Raw genomic sequence first — 15,379 nt, 5'->3', positions numbered from 1 at the left:
TCATATGACATTAGAGCTTTTTAAACAACCTTGGTATGTAGCTATCTGAGAGTCACAGCAGTTAGCGTTGCGTCCATATGTTACGGCTGTAATTTTCCAATTTAGCTGCATCATGCATCATAATTGGTAGGATTTTATTCCAGCCATTTGGATGAGTAATTTCTTCTCTCATTTATTTTTACTCTTCATCTAGCAACGTAGAGAGTAAACTTACATGTCCAGAAGTGGTCTCTTCCATTCAAAGACATGCTAAGGACCAGTATAACAGCCTTCCCCCATCCACCGCTCCCTGCATAGCTACTGGTTTCATGGAATTTGTATCATTTATAGATTCTAGCTCTGTAAGTCATCATCCATAGGGTATATTTACAAGCTGAGAATAGCCAAAAGAGGGCTGTCATGCCTCCAAAAAGCCAGTGCAAGAGCAACGCAAGCTGCATATCACAATCTAGGGCAGCAGCCCCAATGCTGCATCATCTGCTTGGCATCTGCCCCTGTCCTGCAGCTGAACACAGCGCACGTTGGAGGATGTTTCCTGGCGTGAGCGATGCCATCAGCGGGTCTACCCATGCCAGGGCTGCAGTGCTGTGGAGCGCCAAGCCAAGCTCTGCAGTGCACCTCGTCTGGGTCCCAAATGCTGTCTCAGACTTGGCAACAGCAGCAGATCAGCCTTCCTCCATGGTCTTGTGCAATGCAGAGCACAGACGTGGCTTATTGGGAAGGGGAAAGGGAGATTTGCTTTCTTGTTGAAGAGCTGCTGAGTCAGATCCTTGTAGTTTTTTCTTCACAGACAGCAGACAGAAGCAAAAGGCTAGCATTGCCTTTTGGTCCCTCCTCTGAAATAAATAAACATCAGCAAATTCTACACTAACAGCACTGCTGAAAATATCACCCTGTCAGCAAATGGGCTCTTTCCCTTCAGTGTGGAGCTCTCTCTCCATTGCAGAAAAGGTGTTTGGGTTTTTTTTTGTTGTTGGTTTTTGTTTGTTTGTTGCTTTTTTTCATCAAGATAAATAGTTTTGGTCTAATGGTGTAAACCTCAGTGGACAAGAGGAGAGCAGATGTTCTACACCCCAGTGCCACCAGCCGGAATAATTTCTGAGCTTGTCTGCATTAACTGTTGTGATAAAAGTTATAGCTGCTTTTCTCAGCTAGAAGCTGACCCTAGTGAACCAATCTCAGATGAGCTCTTTAATATATTACAAAACCAACAAAGCAAGCAAACTGCAGGACCAGATCTTCAGCCAGTGTAAACAGAGAATGCCCCATTAGCCTTCAGGGATAGATGACACACAGCCTCTATCACTCTGCCTATATCCCTTGCAAAGGGAGATTAATCCCTAAAAAGCTCTGTCCAGGCCAGTTTCCAGACCCTGAGAGTGCCCAGTTTCATTAGGTAAGGAAAAGGTGATTTATTTATTTATTTATTTATTTATTTATTTATTTATTTATTGGGTTATGCCCTTTTCCTTTCTGGCATCCTGCAGTTCAGAAACTTCAGACCATACAAATGCATCTCATCACTGAAAGGTAAACACAATCATTGTGGAAAATGTTGTATGTCTCAAGGGTAGCTACAGAAATGCGTAATATTACTTTAAACATATGTGCCATCTTCATTTCTCAAATATATAAATTCATTGCTCATTTTTCAGGCAATTATTCATTCACACCTTTTATTTGCTGCTCTCTCTATGTCAAAAAGTAGCAAAAAGCTGAACTCATCATTTCTACAACATCCAGTCCAAGTTTAAAGCAGTCCTTCTGCTTAGAAGGATGCATACTAGACCAAAGCACTTTCAATTTTTGAGACTCACTGGCATCTCACTGATCTGATTTTCTTTTGAATATTACTAGCCAGATATAATGTTCATAAACAAAACTTGTTGTGATCAGTGTCACAAATCCACCCTATATTTTTATCACAAATGAATAAATGATTAATTCATTAATAGCTTTATCTAAATTAGTTCCCTTTTCTTCTATATGCCTCTTAAATCTCTAACAGCATATAGTAATTTCCTCATTTATATTGTTTATTAAAATGCTTATATGAGAAAAAAGAAAAAAAACATTTTAATTCATTGCTAAGCACAGCAGAAAGCTAAGTGGGAATCCAAGGTTTTATACTGTTTACAAACAGTATATATTAGCTTAGAAGTAAATCACACATAACAAGCTGTGCCGTTTAATGATTAAACCCATCCATTTAAATATTTTCTGTGTTTAGCTCCATTTCAATGTACAGAGGGGTGGGAGCAGGTTGCCATTAAATATTTCAAATCTCTCCAGCAAGACAAAAAGATGACCTTCTAGGCATGAAGCACTGTAAAATGTGATCTTAAAATGAACTGTGGGAAGCCAACATATGAATACAAAGTGGCTGAGTTAGAAATACGTTTCCTTCTGGGCTAGCAGGTCTTTGGCTCATCCCCAAGGCTAAACCCCAGGCTCCTACCCAGGGCTGCTGGTGGTGTAGATGTAGAAAGACCTTGTCAATACAAAAGATCCATAAATAAAATAAGATTAAAAATAAAAGATGCCAAATTCATGTTAACATTAATTACTCATAATTCAAATCAAGATCGCATTATGCTGCTCTCTGTGCAAACACGGAAACAGTGTTTGCCTTGGAGGTTTTGTGGTACAAGAAACAGAAACTGGTGAAAGATTGAGAATGAGGAGAAGGGATATGGTATGTAAGTAAATGATCACAGTGTGCTTTAGCCCAGTTGTCACTGTGGCATGTTAACATCTGTGTTTCTTTATTATTTTGAGGCATAGAGGAAAAGAGAGTGAAAGGGGGCTGGTGAGGACAGTGCAGCTGATTAACTGGAGCATTAAGGAAAAGAACACCAAAAAAGCAAGTGAACCATCTCTTTTTTTTGCCATCTGTGTTCTCAAAACAGCAGAAGGTTAGTATTAATGTGACTTACAGACTTTAGGATCTTGAAAATCAATTTTTTTTTTTAACAGTGAGGGTGACAGAGCACTGGCACAGGCTGCCCAGAGAGGTTGTGGAGTCTCCTTCTCTGGAGATCTTCCAAACCCGTTTGGATGCCGCCCTGTGCCACGTGCTCTAGGTGACCCTGCGTGTGCAGGGGGGTTGGACTAGATGATCTCTAGAGGTCCCTTCCAGCCTTAAGCATTCTATGATTCTATGATTATGACTGGTGCTCTATTAAGTCATTTTCTTGCTCTACAAGCATATGTTTCTGTATAAGCTTTCTTATGCCATAACAGGATTTAAGAAATCAGTATAGAGACAGAGGATAGAACAAAGCTCATGTAACTTTTGCAGTCCAAACTGGACCAACCCAGTTATTTCAGCTCCCTTTTTAAACAATGGAAAGAGAGGGATATTTTCAGTTGGAGTCATGTAAATACATAACCTTAGGCTAAAGCAGTCAGTCTCCTGCTGTAGTGACTGCAGAGAGATGTACAGCTCCAGCTGTGGGTTTGCAGTCATTTGATGGGAGCTGCACAAGGCTGATACTGAGCTGTGAAGTGCCAATATAGAGCAAACACAAGGCAGAACTAATGCTTGCCTCTTTCCTCCTTGCCTTTCAGCCTCAGACATTGACAGGGTTGCTATCAGTCAGGCTCCACTGAAATGCCCACAAGGAGACTAACTCTTTTATGTTTTGGTCTCATCAGCAATTCTCAGAATTATTTAAAAGGCTTTTGGAAGTACTCATGCAAACAGAAAAAAAATAGGCAATCAGCTGAAGTACACATGAGAGCATCAGTCACAGCCTGTATGTTTATCAGAAGTGCCCCATCATGCACTTTAGGACTGCAGCTGTTGTTTTCTTAATGGGGCTCACATTATGCCAGGGATGCATTTCCACTGAGGGACTGGAAGGCACTAATATGTTCAGGCCTGATATATAGTCATAGACTGGCAAAAATGGAATATCTATTAGACATAACAGACCTCATGTATGATATTATTAATAGCTTCAAGTCATTTTGCTGTGTTTGCCCAAAGTGCTAACATCTAGCAATGCCAACACTCTTGAAGGCATTGGAGATTTCCCTGGAGCTCCTTGCTGTTAAAGATGTGCAGTTCAGCAGGCTGAGGTTTCATTGCAGTACATTAAGCACTCCTTCTATAGAGCCCAGCTCTGTAAATTAGACAGTTTATTATGATAGGAATTTGTGGTTTGAAAGAACAATTCTACCTTGCATATTGTTCAAGATGGAAAGGCGTAGCAGGGTGTAAAGCCCTTTGTCAGCACATCTGCATGAATCTGCTTAGCTCAAATGGGAAAAAGCACACCTGCCATGGCATCACAAGAAGAGCATATCTAGAAATCATTTAATTTCTCTATTTATTCTCTTTGTACGTGGCCTTGAAGCGATTGTAAAATGTCACGTCTCAATTACGATACAGAATCATATGATTAGTTAGACAAAATTTCTGCAAGAGATTGTAAAGCTGAACTTTACAAGTTTGTTCCTCATTTTTGTTACTAAGCTAAACTAAAGCTAAGTGATATTCACAAGATACAAACATTATAGTAGTATCAAAGATTCCTTTTTCCCCAAATGTATTGTCCTAAGACATGCCTCTGTGGAAGAAGGATCCAAAAGGAAGCACATATTTCCTTGTGTATCCTGTTGCCTGAAGTTGCACTAGGTTTCATATTCTTCTTTTCCTTATGCACCAAGGATTCCAAGGATTTATTGACGTTTCATATTGCAGTAATTTATTCTTGCTTTCTAGCACTTCTTCTTTGCTGAAATGTGGATGGTCTTTGCCCATGGAAGATACAATTTGTTGATGCCCAAACAGTCAAGAAAATCTTTTAGCAAGTGTTCTGGTATTTGGATCAGCTATATAAAAACCTTCATGGCAAAAGGAGAGTTAATGTTTGTGAAGAGATTTTCATGTACTTAAACTTACTTAGCACATAAATCTATGACGTGCCATTGACAAACTTTACATCTGAAAATTAATACAATGAATGTGAGAAATCGATTAATGGAGAATAGACATGAAAAAAAGAACCCAGTTTGGTATGATAATGGGTTAGAGAGAATAACTTTTGACTTTGAATTTAAGAGATATTATAAGAGTTGGCATTTCACTATAGCACTATCTTCTATGGGAATTTTTCTTCAAATAAGTTTGGTTTTCCAGGAAGACTATAGCTTTTTCCATGGATGCAAATAAAATGGAGTCTATCCATGCCCAACTGAATATCTTTATTGATAATTGCCACCATCTCTATGACTGTGATTGATTTATTTAATCTCTTTGGGCATTAGTTTATTCAGTGTAAATGAGAGTAGTAACATTAGTCATTAGGCAGAAGAACAAATGAATCCTACATTGCTCAAATAGAAAGTTTCTCCTCTTAGAAAGAGGGGACTGTGTAAGCCTAAATTATCTAAAATAACATATTTTCAAATAAATAGGCTTGGATAAGTTCATAGTTTAATAAAGTTCAAGGCCAGAAGAGAATATTAGATCGCTTAGCCTTACCTCCCAAATATGTTAACAGACGGTTAAATTTCACCTCTATAGACTACATGGCCTCAAAACATGTAGTTAGATAGTGAACAGGTCATGTCAATATACTGCTAATGGCCATGGCCCCTGCTATTATGGGGATTGCTTAACTGAAACATGCCCAGATGTTCCACCAGATTAATTGAGGAGATTAGAGGGGATCTAATCAGTGTCTATAAGTACCTCAAGGGAAGGAATGAGGAGGATGGTGCTGGCCTCTTTTCACTGGTGGCCACCGACAGAACTACAGGTAATGGCCACAAACTGAAACATCAAAAGTTCTGCAGGAACTTAAGGAAAAAATTCTTAACAGTGAGGGTGACAAGAGCACTGGAACAGGCTGCCCAGAGAGGTTGTGGAGTCTCCTTCTCTGGAGATCTTCAAAACTCGCTTGGATGCCACCCTGTGCCACGTGCTCTAGGTGACCCTGTGTGTGCAGGGGAGTTGGACTAGATGATCCCTAGAGGTCCCTTCCAACCTTAACCATTCTATGACTCTATGATTCTATGAGTTAGGCTCTCCAGTAATGAAGAAGAAAAATATTCTGTGTGCTCTGTTTGTCTATTCCCAGGGAAAAAAAATCATAACTCCCACCATCCCCCCAAAACTATAGCTTTCTATTCTAGACAAAGTAATGGAAAGGTCATGTGCTATAACCTAGCTGCAGAGAAGTTTAAACTCTCAGTAAAAAATGTAATGAGTGCTCATCAACCTGATTTTAAAGAAAAAAGTCTTTGCCCTCTGAAGACATGGCAAGATTATAAAAACCGAATATAATTCTTGGGTTTCCTGGGTCAGTAGAGTAAAACTATGTTTAGGTACTTACTTTGAATGACAATTTCCTATGATTTAAAAACCCTATTCTTATGCTATTGAAAGCCCTATTACCATACACATTTCAGTTTTGCATTGAATATATCAGAGGCAATACAGATTTATATAGTTATCACCTATATGAGCAAATCCTCTTCTTTATACCTTGATTCAAAAGAGTATGTAGTGTCATGCTGGCCCTTCATCCAAAAGTCCAAAAGCAGTGGTTTCTGATGGCCACTTCTGTGACCTTGATTTAAAGCCAAAAGATAAAGTCAGATAAAATTCCAAGCCCAAGGAGTTTACAGGTTACAGCAAAAGCAACAAATAAATACTTAATAGACATGCCTCTTTTAAGGCAGTATCAAAAATAGGTTGGTTTTCAGGCTTAAGTAATGTTGTTGGTGAAAGTTAAATTGGATTATACAAGTGCAAAGGTGAGAGGAACTTCAGGATATGTTAGAGTCAAAACAGAGTCCAGCTCCCAGCACTAAGACAGGACATAGCTAGATCTCCCTTGACTTTTATTAGCCTAGTCTGTGTTTTTAAGCTTGCAATGAAGAAGACTTTACAATTTCCTTTGACAATCTGTTCCAGTGTTTAATGATCCTTAGAAGAAGAAACATTTCTTTTTCTCATATCTGACCTAAATCTTTTTTTTTCCCCTGCAAATGAAGCCAATGACTTCTTGTTCTCCTCCCAGTGGACAAGGGGAATAATTGATTGCTGTCCCTAACAACCTTTTTCATGTTGAAGCACTGCTATCAAGTCCCGATCAGCACTCTAGTCACCAGGGAAAGCAAATCAAAACAACAAAAAAAACAACAAAAACAACAAAAACAGTTCATTCAGCTATTCTTTGCATTCTTCATGTTTCACAACAAAGATATTGTTTGTCATTTTTATTCCTGAAGGCATTCAACCCATTTTTCCCACATCTTTCTTAAATTATCATGCCCCAACTCAAAATAGTTCTCCAATTTATGCCTCCATAATTTCAAAACAAGCATAATTCTTGCCTCCATAATCTTATATGATACTGCTAATTCAGCCAAAGGTAAGCTTTGTTTATATTTCAGCAAGAACATGTTATAGGCATATTCCCTTTGAAATTTATCATACTGCCTAAATAATCTGTCTTGCTTCTCCCTCAGCTGTTACTGTTTATTAGGTATTTCTTTCATTTGGTATCCCAATGTTGATATTTCCAACAACTTTGTACTTGTGTTCTTTCAACTACTTGAATACATATTTCTTTTTTTTTTTTTTTTTTTTTTTTTTTTGCTCTGGACGGCATTCTGTTAATTTGCTTGTGAGAGTGTGAAGTAAAACAGTATAAAAATGTAGTAAGTTCAGCAAAAAGGTATTAATAACCTTACTAAGATAGATATGTTCCTCCCTTTTGCCATTACCAACCAATTTTCAAATAAAGAAATTAGACTGAATTGATATAACTTGTTTTTAATAAATCTTAATTGGCTTTTTCCAATTGCTTTCTTATCCTTTCAGTGTCTGTAAATTAGTTTACCATTGCTTGTTCTATAACTGTTTGAGATAAAAATTAAGCTAGTAGGCTTTAAGTTCTATAGGCCTTTAGCTGTCTCCTTTTCAAGGATCAATACTATGCTTGCGCTCTCTATTCTTCTTGAACCATCCCACCTATATGAATTCTCTAAGGCAACTGCTAATAAATTGGAGATTGATCTGCTCAGTTTTTTAGCTTCTCCAAACTCTTCCAACCTGAATTAATTTATCTGAATAAAGTAGTCTTTAATCTGTTATTTCATTCAGGGGGGTTATGGAATCTCCTTCCTCAGAGATACACAAAATCCGCCTGGGCATGGTCCTGAACAACCTGTTCCAGCTGATGCTGGTTGAACAGGGCAATTGGACCAGATGATATTCAGAGGTCCATTTCACAGCATTCTGCAGTTCTGTGAATCTTCTGGTTTCTATACTTATTCTCTTAAAATTTATTTCAAATATGTGCTTATAATTAATCTTTTGTTTTGAAGATTGAAAAAGAAAAAGTAGCAAATATTTCCATCTCCCCTCAGCCTTCTTTATTTACTCTCCGCAAATAATGGACTTAAACCACCCGTCTTTTCTCTTCCTTAGTAGTCATAGGTTGTTGCTTGTATGGGAAATTCAAAATTGCTATATTTTGTTCATGTCATGTTAGTATCAGGGAAACCAGGCAGTTTTGACCCAGAGTCAAGGACTCTGTGAACCTCTTAAAACTGCCCAGTGCACTTAATGCTCCTGCCAATTTTGTCAGTGATGTTAGTGGTGAAGCTGAAGGAATACAGTTTCACAGGTTCATTCTGGTGCTCTGGTGTCTGAATGATTGGAAATGTCAGAAAAATATCTAATGCAGACAAAAAACTTCTTTTTTCTCCTTTGTGGGGAAGGTGAATGAACCTGCTCATCTGGAGAAAAGAACAGAAACTGAAAAAACAAGAAAGACTGAAAGACTAAAAAACATGTTAACATAGTGATGACATAGTGAAAACAGTTAAGGAAAGATTTGGGGAGTCTGTATAGATTTTTTAGTGATAAAATAGCTGTTTCATCAAATAGGTATCTATCTGGTAAAAATAGAAGCTTTACACACGTATGCACAAGCAGAATGTCAGATTTCACAGGATCTGGACCCCTTTGTTGCTCTTGTGCCTTCTAGCTGTGCTTAGTGATCTGAAAATGAGAAGCAGAGCTTCATTTATCTCTCTTATGAAGGAAAGCTGATGTCCCCACTGAGCAATGGAGAGGGCAATGCCTGAGAGAGCAAGTCTGCAGGGCTCCACTGACATAAGACTTTTGCCATAATACTAAATGTACTGTTGAAAATGTTCCTCATTTTGAAATTTAAATAAAAATTGTACTGCTTTCCATAAAAAGGTATGAGGCCCCTTTCCTCTATAAAACATTCTCAAATCCCTAAAATCTCTGTATTAAATGTCAGTGCCAGATCTTCTAGCAGAAGCAAGGGAAATACTGCACAGCATTCCCTAGTTCCCATTTTTGTGTCATACAGCAGAAGTTTTCTGGAAACAGGTCATAGTTAAAAAGTTTACATTTGTGAAATAATAAGAAAAGCACTTGCAGGTTTCATCCTGAAAGAGGTTTGCAAATTTCAATGCTTTATTTCTTAAGATCACAGAATCAGATATTACTCATTCCATTAGAAAAAAAAATCTATAGTTTAATAACATCATGTTAATCTTCAGTTGTAACACAATTTAGTGCATACACATTAGTGGATACTCTTAGGTGGTCTTTGTATACAAGTTTCAGAAGGAAGAACCATTCTATTCTATCAACATATACCTACCTTAAGATTAAATGCACTCAGGCACAAATTGCTGAGAACTTAATGCACTACAATTTAAAATTGGATAAGAATAAAGCTATGGTACAGAAGCAAGAGTGAACATAACCTCACAGACTGACAGATAAGTGAGATTATATAATAAACAGAGAAAAAGTCAATACTACTACAAATTGGTGATAGTGCTGTTAGAGCATTTCTTCACCTCATGCCTCTTTGGGAAGTGCCTATTCATCATAACTTGAACAGTTTTTGTGAAAAGACTTGCTCTGATGATTTTCTGATTTAAAAGCTTCAAAATGATCCACTCTTTTGGTATTTCCAAATTATTGTAGTTTTTTATTATTATTTGATTTTATGATTCACTATTACCTCTCTTTCTTAACAAGAGGTTCCCACAATTATGTGGATTCAAAAAGGAATTAGATAAATTCATGAAGGTCCATCAGTGTCTCCAAACATGATGTTGCAAATGCAGCTGCTGACTTTGGCAGGAATTTCACTGCTGCCTGCCAAAATCTCAGATGATAAACTGGGAAAAACGACTCTATGGGTGCCCTAATGCACCTTAAAAAACTATCTCTATTATTTGTCAGGTCAACTAGGCAGAGATAGAGCAACCTTGGCTGCATCCAGTGTGTCTGCAGTTTTGTTGTTGAAGGGAGAAAAGGGATTGCAGAAGAAAGACATTTTAAAATCTTGTGCAGACCCTAAATAACTGTTCCCATTTGGAAGAGAAGGAACAAGAAGTATTGGGAACTGAGTGTGAAAGGGAGAGGTGTTACAGCCATATATATGGGATATTAAGAAATTTCAAGAGGTACAATCAGAGGCTAGCAGGACCTTCAACAGAAACATCTGGAAAAGAATGACCCAGAATCAACTGGTAGAGGGAAAGGGGATGAGTACAGATATCTTAGGAAAAACATTGCACTCTAGTGTTTCCAAAATTAAACACAGCATCTATACCATTAACTTAAATAATTCCATGACATGGATAGTGGATCAGCATCGTCTTTGCAGATGACCAGCAAGCATGGTCCACACAGTGGAGGCTATTTACATGCTTGTTTTAAATATAAGATAATTCTGTATCAAGTCATCAGATTCTGTAAATCTATGCAGATAAACAGCCATTTTTTTCTGCTAGATTGTCAAATGTGACGGTGTGCCAGGATGCCATGCCCTGGGAAATGAACTGACTCACCACAAACTTACCAAGAAATCCAAGGTCCCTCTGAAAAGCAAGATGCTGATTCATAAGATGGAAACATTTCCACAAAGATTTTTTGCTAACTGCAAGATTTCTGTAACATTCTGTGTTTATCTTTCACTAGGGATGCTGATTTGCAGTAAAACAGATAGCATTTACAGAACTTGACAGTTTACGCTGTAATTTTCCTCATCTAGAATTGCTGTCAGGAGTCTGGTTTGGGCAACATAAGTAGCTGTACGAATCTAAACAATTTAAATCAAAAGACTTTTGTCTTAAAAGACTTAAAGACTTTTATCTTTAAATCAACAGACTTTTTGTTCACTATTACACACTTCATTATTTGCAAATCTCCTGCTATTGTATTTTTGGCTTAGTTACAAGAATGTTACCTCCTGCTTTGCTGCATGTAATTCTCTTATGACACAGACTAAATGTACATACAGGGATGGAGGAGATGTTTCTACAGTTGCTCTGATCAAGGTTTGATCCAAAGCATAGAAAACGGAATAGGAGTGTTTCCACTGATATCACTGAGTTTTGGATGAAACTGCTGTTATGAGAGCATAAAAAACAGAGAATTGAAAACTGAGAATTGATTCTAAATTGGTAGGAGTGGGAGTTAGAGGGTTTATCCTTCCTGAGGTTAAGACTGCCAACTTTTGCATTTTGGCTAACATTAAGAAAGCTCCAGACAGAATAGCTGTGTTGTAATTTAAGGCTGTGATAAGAGAAGGTAGGAGAACTTTGGCAGCTACCTGGCTGCTGAGGTTATTATCAATATTTCATCAAGTAGTTTTTCAGAACAAAGCAAATTTTGACTTTATGGTGAAAAGAGCCTGTATGATACCAGGCTGATCCTCCCTCCATTTCTGAGCTATCATGCCTGTATTCCTGTATACCCTTTGTCATAGAGGAAATCTGCATCCTGCTCAGGATGACAGAGCGGGAGGGTGACAGTCACCCCACCAAGAAAATCACACATGATAGTCAATGAAGAGGCAGTTAACCTGGAGTTGGTTAACTCCTAAAGCAGGGACCTACATTTGATTAAAATCTGTAGAAGCTCTTTTTTGTTGTGTTTGTTTGTTTGTTTTCCCATCCATTGAAGATCCATTGATGATTCCCCTCCCATGAAGATGGGAGACTATGAGGACTGCTTCAGACGCACACATGCAAACATAAAGATATCCAGAGAATGATTCAGATACCCCATATCTAGTACTGTCTGACACACCCAGATATCCAAAGTACCACCTCAGGGTTGGCACATATGATGCAAGGCCTGCAGGAGAAACATGTTGCCCTGGATAGACAGAAAGCCAATACTTTTGACTGTGTTTTTAGCGCTAATTCTTATTTTTCCTCAAAATTCATGTTCTATAGAGGGAACTAAAAGATTATATATAATCTAACTATAAGTGACATATATGAATGTGTGTATATATGTGTATATGTACAATGCTTTACTGGTTAAACCTCTTCAAGTAAACTTAGCTTTAACTTTATAGCTCTGCCCCAAAACTTAATGGTTGTAGCATTCCTGAATTCTGACTTCAATTTAACATAAAAGGTCATAACCCTAAAATACATTTCAGGATGGAATCTTTCCTGGAGCACTGACTACCTGTAACTCTTTTCCGAATATCCTCCCACTGCGAGTGAATTCCACCTCTCCAGGAGGAGCCCTTCGTAGCTGAGACAGAGACAAAGAGACAAGATCATGGAGAAAGCATAAGCTTGCAAGACAATTAATGTGGATTAATGATGTAGCAAATATTGTATTCTTTGTCATCATCACTATCATGTCAGGTAGGAACAAGTCAGGAATCTTGCAGAGAGCAACTGAGACTTTCCAACGTAACATAGCAAGCAGAGAACAATTATAAAAGATGTTATGTTTATGTATGTTTAATAACAGTATTTTTTTTCCTTTGTTCATTTCCAAGAACCAAGGTGTCCATTTCTTGCTTGCATCTACTCATTTCTCAGGTAACACTATTTATTTAAGCTCTGGAAGAAATGTTGCTTCTTGCATTAGCAAGTGTGTCAAAAGGAATCCCTTAAACCTTGAAAGATGCAGTAGGCTGCCACAAGGAATTTCAGGAATGAACCCCAAACTTAACTAGACTTAATATTTTGCTTTGTCCTGTATAGGCAGTTCGTTTGGAAATATAACGGTTAATAAAATCAGCGAGTATCTTTTTGATGTGTATTTCATCATTTAGGACAGGGATACTGAACATGGAGAATCTCAGAATATCAGGCTGTTTATTTAAGCACCTGCACATGAATTCTGATAACTAGATTTAGACAGATGTATGTGACCATTTTTCTTTTGTCTATTTGGTATGAAAATCATAACAATTGTTTTAACTGCTGCAGGATGAAAAATATGCTCTGCCACTCACTATATGCATATACATATTTTGTTTTATCATTTCAGGTCATGGAACCAAAGGAGTGTTTGAACTACTTTCAGGATGGCGTCGAACAAGAGAGAACTTGCCATTCAAAGACAGAGTAGCAGATGCCTACTCAGATGTCATGGTCTCCTATACAATGACAAGCTCCTTGTACTTCATAGCCTTTGGCATGGGTGCCAGCCCTTTCACCAACATCGAAGCTGTAAAAGTCTTTTGCCAGAATATGTGTGTCTCTATTCTGTTGAATTACTTCTATATCTTCTCCTTCTTTGGCTCCTGCCTGGTCTTTGCTGGCCAGTTGGAGCAGAACCGTTATCACAGCATCTTCTGCTGTAAAATCCCTTCAGCAGAATACCTGGACCGGAAACCTGTGTGGTTCCAGACTATGATGAATGATGGCCATCATCACACTTCTCATCATGAGACCAACCCGTACCAGCATCACTTTATCCAGCATTTTCTCCGAGAACATTATAATGAGTGGATTACCAATATCTATGTCAAACCATTTGTGGTGATATTATATCTCATCTATGCGTCTTTCTCCTTTATGGGGTGCTTACAAATTAATGATGGAGCCAACATTATCAACCTTCTTGCCAGTGAGTCTCCAAGCGTCTCCTATGCCGTCATCCAGCAAAAGTATTTCAGCAACTATAGCCCAGTGATAGGATTCTACATTTACGAACCTCTTGAGTACTGGAATGGCACTGTGCAAGAAGACCTAAGAACACTGATCCAGGGGTTCAATACAGTATCCTGGATTGAACAGTACTACCAATACCTTCGAGTGGGTAATATAACAGCAGCCAACAAAAGTGACTTTATCAGCATCCTCCAGAACTCCTTTTTAAAAAAGCCAGAATTCCAGCACTTCAAAAATGATATCATTTTCTCCAAGGCTGGAGATGAGAACAATATAATTGCTTCTCGTTTGTACCTGGTGGCCAGGACTAGTGAAAACACACAGAGGGAGGCAGTGCAATTGCTAGAGAAGTTAAGGCCCCTCTCTCTTATACAGAGCATCAAGTTCATTGTGTTCAATCCTACCTTTGTCTTCATGGACCACTATGGTTTATCAGTAACTATGCCTGTCCTGATTTCTGGTTTTGGCATCCTGCTGGTGTTAATACTGACCTTTTTCCTGGTTATCCATCCTCTGGGAAATTTCTGGTTAATTCTCAGTGTCACCTCAATAGAGCTGGGTGTCCTTGGCTTGATGACCTTATGGAATGTAGACATGGATTGCATTTCTATATTGTGCCTTATCTACACTTTGAATTTTGCCATAGATCACTGTGCACCCCTGCTTTATACATTTGTACTAGCTACGGAGCACACCCGAACTCAGTGTATAAAGAACTCCCTCCAAGAGCACGGGACAGCCATTTCGCAAAATGTTACTTCTTTTCTTATTGGGTTGGTCCCCCTTCTCTTTGTGCCTTCAAACTTGACCTTCACACTGTTCAAATGCTTGCTGCTTGCTGGCAGTTGCACACTTCTGCACTGTTTTGTTATTTTGCCCGTCTTTCTAACCTTTTTCCCACCTTCCAAAAAGCACCACAAGAAAAAGAAACGGGCCAAAAGGAAGGAACGAGAAGAGATTGAATGCATAGAAATTCAGGAGAATCCTGATCATGTGACAGCAGTCTGAAAGGCTTAGGAAAAAAAAAATCTCTTTTTAAAAAGCGTTGCACAGAGATGCAGGGAAAATAGAGCAAAGATCTCAGCTGCTTGTGCTGGCCAGGTCTGAGAAGGCAAAGGAAGATCAAGAAGGGGTATTCATGACACATCAAGGTGCAAACTTTTTTAACAAAAATAATGAAAGTAAAAATAATATCAGATGTTTCCTTTGAATCCTCATTCTCCACTAAGGAAGAGTCTGTTGTCTACTAAGTGTTCCTGAATTTCAGACTGTAACTCTGATGGGAATTGCTTGATCTGTTCCATGTAAGACTGAAGCAGGGGTGAAAAATGAGTTACCATTAAGCTATTAGAAGGAAAAAGGCAGAATAGTCTGATAAAGCTGTCCACAGAAAAACATGAACATTTCAATTGAGAAAAGGGAACAAAACCAAGAC

The 15,379-nt window shown here is 38.3% G+C and overlaps 1 protein-coding gene across 2 annotated transcripts in view; it reads left to right on the top strand.

The window, feature by feature from the left end:
* The window catches only part of PTCHD4 (patched domain containing 4), a 77,728-nt gene extending 62,697 nt beyond the window's left edge, over nt 1–15,031 (top strand). For both annotated transcript variants that reach the window (XM_010220579.2, XM_010220570.2), the window contains exon 3: nt 13,319–15,031. In XM_010220579.2, the coding sequence (XP_010218881.1) occupies nt 13,319–14,952 (1,634 nt within the window). In that variant the 3' untranslated portion in view covers nt 14,953–15,031. The remainder of the gene's footprint in view (nt 1–13,318) is intronic.
* The last annotated feature ends 348 nt before the right edge of the window (nt 15,032–15,379 follow it).

The sequence above is a fragment of the Tinamus guttatus genome, unplaced genomic scaffold, assembly GCF_059628265.1.
Source record: "Tinamus guttatus ecotype Peru unplaced genomic scaffold, ASM5962826v1 Tinamus_guttatus_pri_ptg000080l, whole genome shotgun sequence".
NCBI classification, from domain to species: Eukaryota; Metazoa; Chordata; class Aves; order Tinamiformes; family Tinamidae; genus Tinamus; species Tinamus guttatus.
The sequence above is the reverse complement of the archived record's forward strand: the minus strand, read 5'-3'. Positions and strand labels throughout refer to the sequence as shown.